The following is a 7,883-nucleotide window of genomic DNA, read 5'->3' on the forward strand; positions in this document are numbered from 1 at the left end:
TCAGACTGTCAGAGAGGATAGTGCTGACTCCAGTAGGGCAAAAACACTGGCTGCTGCCTCTCAGGCAGAGTGTGCTTGCTTCATGGGGCAGGTGCTACAACTCCCCCAAAGACAGCATTCCTGTATCAGCCTGTCATTGCTTTGGGTCATGCCATAGTCTTTGAGTGATAGAGTAAGTATGTGCTTAAATGTCCCCCTAAATCTCACTGTTCCTATACATGTACCTCACTTGCCAGGAATCCTCTCATTCCCATCGTCTGTCACATTAGTGTAGCACATTGATGTCTTTCTGATACACACCTAGGGAAAAGAAACTGAACTGCAGTGCCTGCATGTTGTGCCACGCAGGTCTGATGTGTGCTCTTGTCTCATGCCTGGCCTCACACATAATTTCTTCTGTGCAGGGTCTGGTATGGCTGACCTTGGTGGGCTGATTGGAGCAGAAGAGAAAGTGATTAACAGCAAGAAGAAGCTGGATGAAAATGTGGTACGTCCTCCGTGCTTGTTTTGTGCGGGAAAGCTTGCATTGGAGACCAGCTCCGGCTTTTGTGGCTTGCTTCCATGCTGTCTGCTGCTTGCTTTGATAGCCACTATATTCATTATCCCATATGGTGCAGAAGAAGCTTTCTGACTTGTAGCTGCTGCAGGCTACCAAGATGTCTAAGTGACAGAAGGGTAAGAGGGTGAAGAAAGCAAAGCCCTGTGTCCTTACTGTGTCTTACTAGTGTGTGATGGCAGAACAGAACCCTTTGATGCTCTGACACAGGCTTTACCGGCTGCTTTGCCAGCTATTTAGAGTGTTGACTTCAGCTTTGGAAAAGGGTAGTAAGAGAAATGGCCATGCTATACTCCTTCGAGTTGGTACTAGGGCCCAAATTAATGACAAGGTGTGTTGTGCGCCCTGCTGGACTCTTTGTTGAAAGCAGTGAATGTTCAGTCGTAGTCAAAGGTGATAGCTGCTTCCATCAGTTAATGGTCACAAGCCAAGTTTACTCAGCTCAAATGCCTTGACCTTTCTGACAGCTGAAGAACACAGCTGGAACAAATTGGCGTCTACATAAACTCAAAGCATTCTTTCTCTCATGGGGAGGGTTTTTTAAAAAACCTATGCTATACCGTACTGGTTTAACGGTAAAGATGCTTTGAACCAAATTTCACTAGTTTCCCATGGTTGAAAAATCAAGTGTCTCATAGTGAGCATGAGGTTTGTTCGTGTACTGATGTAGTAGAGTTGACTAAGTATTTGATCAACGGAGATGGCTGCATTTTGCAACCAAAGGGGACTTTTATGCAAACCCATCCCCAGCATTCCTTCTGTCACCAGCTCTTTGTGTAAAATTCCTTCATGACTGTTTTCAGGTAATTGATGAAACCCTTGATGTCAAGGAAATGATTTTCAATCCTGAGCGAGTCGGTGGACTAGTGGATGAGACGGTATGTATGTGGCCGCCAACCGGGGCTGCTTGTTAGGGGAATTGAATCTCCCGTGTCTGTGTGGAGTGTTGCTGTGTAAACATTTTGGTCTGAAGATGCTGTGAATGTTGCAACGAGCTGTAGATCTGGAGCTTTGAATTAGAAATGTCCCATTAAGTGCTGCATAAGGCGTATGTAATCTGCATGGATCACTTGCGCAGGTGCATAGCTGAGAAGGTATTCTGAAAGGTGTACTTTGCCAGGTGATGGAGGCCAGAGCAAGATCATAATCAGTTACATCTCATGCTTGTCACAGCAGATGGCGAAGGGAAGGTGCCTCCTGGGATTCATTGTTGGTGCTCGTTTCCAGACCTCACATCTTTCTTTCCTCCTTGCAGGAAGATGACAATTCCTTGCGTGACGACTTTAGCTTTAGCAGCAGTGCTCTCATTGGCCTCCTGGTGATAGCAGTTGCCATAGCCACAGTAATAGTGATCAGCTTGGTGATGCTAAGGAAGAGGCAATATGGAACCATCAGCCATGGAATTGTAGAGGTGAGAGATGCTGTGAGACATACAGTCTAAGCAGGGCGGGAGGTAGGATCAAATAAAGCTGACCTGGAAAGGAATGGCAACACCTACTTTCTCTCTGGGGAGTGGGGATCAAGGCATTGTGTTCCTTTGATAATTAGAAGCCTTGCCCTTTCTACTGATGGGCATTCACTAGTCACCATCCACATGTAGGTCAAAACAATTCTCTGCAAGCTTTAGAATTAGCACTTAGCTGCTTTAAGGGCTGGGGGGAACTGGGATGGCTGTAAATGCATGCACAAAATATATCCATCCTAGCACCGGGACCAATGAGCAGAATTGTAGAATTCCAGGCTAGGAACTGAAAATACATTTCTGCTTAGTCTTAAAGGAAGATTTGAGGCCAGTTGTGCCTTAAGGCCAACAAGATTTCCAGGGTGTAAGCTTTCAAGAATCAAGCTCCTGTTGTCCCATGTTTGCTCTGATGAAGGGAGCTCGATTCTCAAAAGTCTGGAAATTGTGTTGGCTTAAGGTGCTGCTTGGGCTCGAATCTTGCTCTTCTGCTGCACGTCCCCATGGCTAACCACCTGAAACGTTCTGCTTAGTCTTGTGTGGCAGGCAGGTTAAAAACGGGCAGATAAACAAAAAGTCTGGAGAGCTTCCTTTACTCAGGCTGTGGAAGCTGAATCATTTGTGGCACAAACTTAGCACCATAAATATCCTGTGGGCTGGCCCTTTGACGGCTTTGGTTGAGATGCTGCCATGGTGCCTCTGGGCCCACTGACTGACAGCTCTCTGTTCTGCAGGTCGACCCAATGCTCACCCCAGAGGAACGGCATCTGAACAAGATGCAGAACCATGGCTATGAGAACCCAACATACAAATACTTGGAACAGATGCAAATTTAAAGGATGTTGAAACTGCAGCAGCCCTGACCCGGCAGAGGGGGGTAGGGTAGGGAGGGCCAAAACGGTCCAGAATTTTGGATCTACTACTGACCAACCGTTGCTTGAAGAGGACTTCATCTTACATTCAGAACTCCTGGATCATTCAGACTTAATTACTACTGTAGAGTTGCAATTTCCATTCTTTTAAATGGGCGAGGAAATGATAATATAACAATATATGATATATAAATCTTAAATGGGGAAATGGATCTATTGCAGATATTTGAGATGTAGTTTTTTTTCTTTTTTAAGAAACTTTACTCTAAAGAGGAAAAAAATCCCAGTGCTGTTGTATTGTCTGATAACAAGCTCTCTATGTAAATGAGAAACGTTGTTTTATTTCTGATACACCACTTGTATATTCAAGGTCATTTGTACCAACCGCATTGTATAAATTAGGGCACTTGTGGCTCTTTGGTCATTCTGGCTTTTATATATATAAAGCAGTATTTCTTTTTTTAAAAAAATTGAATTAGTTCTGTCAGAAGCTGCAAAAAGACAAATTGGGGTTATGTCTTTGTGGAAAAGAATATCTTGGGAAGCAAATCTGTGACAATAACCGAAACATTACACAAATTATCCAGTGCCAGTGACCATTGTGTTTCTGCTGCTATATGGCTTGGTTTTCAGAAACCTAGCCCCCCTACAAGCAAGGAAGGAGAGGAAAGGCTCCTGCCCTATTTGGGCCTTTTGTGTGAAATGTTTTGGCATGATTTGTGCCTATTGGGATTGCACACCTGGCCGCCTTGCTTTCTGAACCCAGCCCTACTGTAGTGTCTGAGGTCTTTAATTTTTGAATTCAAATCCTTTCCAGATTATGCCAGCCTCCTAGCACGTCACCTAATGTAAGCAAAACCCCTCTTTGTTCACTTGCACCTAAGCCACTTTCCTACATGATGAATCATGTTCACTACAGGTTTTGGAGGCTGACACGTCTTCCCGAGAAAGCTGGGGCTGACATTTGGGGATGTATAATGTGCCTGGGAGCCCCCAAGTGGTTTGAGAAGCCAAGGCGTTGCATTTTTGCTCTCCGTGTCAGGAGCGAGTGGAGGGGAGGGCGAAAAGAGTCATGACTGAGTTATGAAAAAGCAAAGGGAATCCGTAGGCACTGTAGTGCCAGGAGGTTGTTCGTTCACCATCGTGTCTCTGTAATGCTTGTATAGTTGGTGTTCATGCTCACAGCTTTTTAAAAAAATTCTGGGGGTTCTGGTAACCTGTGGTGTGTTCTTTTCTATTTTCCAGGGGTTTTTCTTTATCCTTCATGCCCCTCTCCATGTTCCTTTCCCACCTATGCACAGATTTACGTAACCTGCAAACTTCTTAGTGTGGTCTGTGGGGAATGTAAAAAAGTTGGAAACACATCAATAAACACTTTAACTTCCAGATCGATTCCAGTCTCTGGAGTTGTTTGGTCGCTCTCTCTCATTTGTCCTAGCTGCAGCTCTGGGAATTTCTTTCTTTCTTTCTCTGGTGCGACGCTCCCAAATCACATTTGCCATAAACATCAAAGACGGTGTGAAGTCTGATTATGCAACTTGGAAGGGCTTCCACCACCTATGATTAATTTTTTTTTCTTTTGGTCAAAGCAATGGCAATAAGAGAAACAAATAGCTTCAGTTATTATATTAGCTGCCTTGCTAATTTGTCACTCAGACTGGTGCCTCGTTGTTTGGCCACAGTTTCTGAGACTGTATCTGTCTCCAGTATATGTTGTCACTTACTAGTTCAATCTGATTCGAGTCCAGTAGCACCTTAAAAACCAACAAGAATTCCAGAGCATAAAGTTTTGACAGCCAAAGCTCCTTTTGTCATAAACCTGAGAGCTTTGACGCTCAAAAGCTTATACTGATCTTTAAGGTGCTACTGGAATGTCGCTCTTCTACTGCAGACCCAACAAGGCTACCCATCTAAAAGTATAAATTTGTAATTTCAAAATGGTCAAAAGGTGGTATGATTTCCCTATGATTATTGCCAGTATCATTCCAAAATCACCCTGACTTCTTTGGCACTGAGTTACTTATTCCAGTTTAGTGGTGAGCTGCTGGACAACAGTTGCAGTCACCCACATAAGCATCTTTATAATCTCTTCTTTAGGAAAGTTGGATTAATGCTGCCAGTGCCCTATGGACAAGCTTCAATCGAGTGCAAGCTTTGCTTGATGACTAGAGAGGGCTGTGGTCAAAACTTGAGATAACAACTAAAAGGAATATGCTCATGTCTAAAACTTAAAATACAAACCTCAAACCTTCCTGTAACTTGAAACAAAACTAAAATCACCTCCCAAATAGGCTTAATCCTCCCTACATTATCTTTACCACTCCCTAAAGATTTTAGTGTTTCCCCCCTCAAAATGAATTAATTTCACCCTTGAATTTCTTGCACCCCAGTCAGATGGGTGTACGAGGGAGCAAGGAGTGGGGAGAGGAAGTGGCATAGAGATGTTACAGGAAGGTGAGCATGTACTTTAGACAACAGTCTACTCTATTAGAACTATTTTCTAAGCGGATTACAGCAGCTGTCTGGAAGAAGAAATAAAAATTGCCGCAGAAAAATCCTGTTGACTTGCCACAACTGCTTAAGCCACTTAACCATGGTGAATTTACATGCTAGAGTACAGTGTTGCTTGCAGTGCGGATAAGCAGGTTCGTATGCATGGCTTGGTTTTCAGGTCAATTCTGAGAGACCTCTTCAAACTGTCTCTGTAGGATGGGAGGGTGAGGAACCCTGTGCTTCTGTATCTCAAAGATTGCCTATCAGATATGCTTTGGATTTGCAAAACAAGTGTCCCCTTAATTTTTTTTTTAATCCTCTATAGAGGATTAAAATTAGCATGTATCCAAGTCTTATTTAGATTTTATAGATATGTACATAAACACCACAAAACTAAAATATGCTGACACAAGGTGAGCAATTAAATTCACAAGTCAAATGAATTTTATTTCTGATATTTTATCCATTAGATTAGTTTAAACAAATCTTTCAACCAATCCCTCTTGAGGTTACATGTTATCTCCAGTATCTTGAAAAACTAGGCATGCTACTGTGAGATTACTCAAGATGAATACTTCTATTCCCTCGGAACCACTGCCGTATAATTAAGCAATAATATATCGAAGGGACTGTACCCAATTATATTACTTTTGACGCAATCATCCAAAATCTAAGCTCAAACATTTTTACATCACTTATCATGGGACAAGACTTATGAAATTTCAAAACATCAATTCCAATTGTATTGCAATCAACCATATTTAATACGGTCAAAGACCAAACAAGTCACGACGACATACAATCTAATTATTACAGTCAAAGTAAACCATATTGTTTACAAATCTATCCATCTAGTAAGTGCTGAATTTCCAGAATCCAAATTCTTAAATATTTAAAACTTTAAAATGAGTAAAAAATTTTAAGTATTTCCCCCTATAAAATACTTCCAGAGCTGTATGGCCTGCACAGCAAATTTTGCCACCTTTAAGGTGTCTTCTTGATCCCTATTGGCTTAAAGCTTATCTAGATAAAATCTATCATTTCTTCATGGGAACTGATTGCAAATCGGAGTTATATAGGCCGCTCTAATATTTTGGTAACGTTTACACTCAAAAAGCACATGTCCCCTCGTTTCTATCTTCCTGGCCCAGCATATGCACACTCTTTCCTTGTATGGTTGCGTTGTATATTTACCCTCAAGACCGCTGATGGTAACATATCCATTCCGAGAAGGGGTAACTGCTCTCCTGTAGTCAGCTCTGTCCAAATTTTGTAAATATGGCATCATTGTCACTTTAAGTTTTCTATTCCCGGAAGATAACCTTGAACCCTACTCAGGTCATGCTGTCTTTCAGTGTCCAGGATTCTTTGTTTAAGAAAAGGTTTGACAGCTATGGTCCATATTCAGCAAAAACTGTTTAGAGAGACCATAATAACCCAATTTGAGCTCCATTTCTTTAATCCAATATGATACACTAGACTCTCTCACTATTAAACTTGTTAAGCCAGAGGGTTTAGTCATTAATTTAAACCAATAAAGAATGACAGCAATCCATATGCGTGTTTTTAAGGTAACCATACCGGTTTCCAAGCGAATGCGCACAGAAGGGGACCTGCAAGATACACCTTAAAAACTTTGATTGCTCTTTTTCCAGCAACTGCCAGTAGGACTGATATGATATTATACACTTGTATTGTATATCCAAGACAATTTCCACAGAACTATATGATCTTGCACTTTCATGGCATTCTCTTGGAGTAGGCTGATGGACAACAAGGAACTATTTTAAATGTCTTGATTAATTCCATAAATGATTTTTTTGCCTTTTTTATATAGTTCTTAATTGAATTACTTTCTACTTCCCGCAACATAGCTTGAAAATGAGGATATACTTTTTTCTTCTACTGTTTCTCGAATTTTGTCATTCTCAGAATTTCACTCTTATTTTGAATAGTAAAACCTCTTTAAATATTGAAAAACAAATATCCTGTTACTTCTATTTAAAAGCAGATCATATGAACTTACTTTTATTATTGTTCGTTCTCTGGAAATGGGTGGAAACAGTTCAACAATTTAAAACTTAAACACATTCTTTTTTTAAAAAAAATTTTATTTCTATGCTGCATTTTGGTCACGGCTTTCACACAATAAACAGGAGGGGGCATACTCTCCTTGCTGACGGAGACGCTGTCTAAATAACTTGGCTACAGTTTAATATTTAACCTTGTGGCTTTTGGTTTGCTCACGTACGAGAGCTCTCCGAATTTCTTTTTTTAAAATAATTTTTAAATTCAATTTTAGAACTGTAACAATAATCAAGCAACAAACCAATATAATACCTTGCATTTACAATATTAACACAGTGCTTCAACTTTAATAACTTAAAGTTTAAAAACTTAAACACATTCTCACTGAATTAACAGAGTTATCTTCAATATAATTTTTCCTTTTGGATTACCTCACCAGCATTATTCCCAGTGGCCATTTAACAAAGGATCCAAA

The 7,883-nt window shown here is 40.9% G+C and overlaps 1 protein-coding gene across 5 annotated transcripts in view; it reads left to right on the top strand.

Annotated features, from left to right (window-relative positions):
• The window catches only part of APLP2 (amyloid beta precursor like protein 2), a 70,806-nt gene extending 66,527 nt beyond the window's left edge, over positions 1-4,279 (top strand). For all 5 annotated transcript variants that reach the window (XM_054997547.1, XM_054997549.1, XM_054997550.1 and 2 more), the window contains 4 exons: positions 405-487; positions 1,360-1,434; positions 1,812-1,967; positions 2,750-4,279. In XM_054997547.1, coding sequence (XP_054853522.1) covers positions 405-487; positions 1,360-1,434; positions 1,812-1,967; positions 2,750-2,851 — 416 coding nt within the window. In that variant the 3' untranslated portion in view covers positions 2,852-4,279. The remainder of the gene's footprint in view (positions 1-404; positions 488-1,359; positions 1,435-1,811; positions 1,968-2,749) is intronic.
• The last annotated feature ends 3,604 nt before the right edge of the window (positions 4,280-7,883 follow it).

Source organism: Eublepharis macularius, chromosome 14, assembly GCF_028583425.1.
Source record: "Eublepharis macularius isolate TG4126 chromosome 14, MPM_Emac_v1.0, whole genome shotgun sequence".
NCBI lineage: Eukaryota > Metazoa > Chordata > Lepidosauria > Squamata > Eublepharidae > Eublepharis > Eublepharis macularius.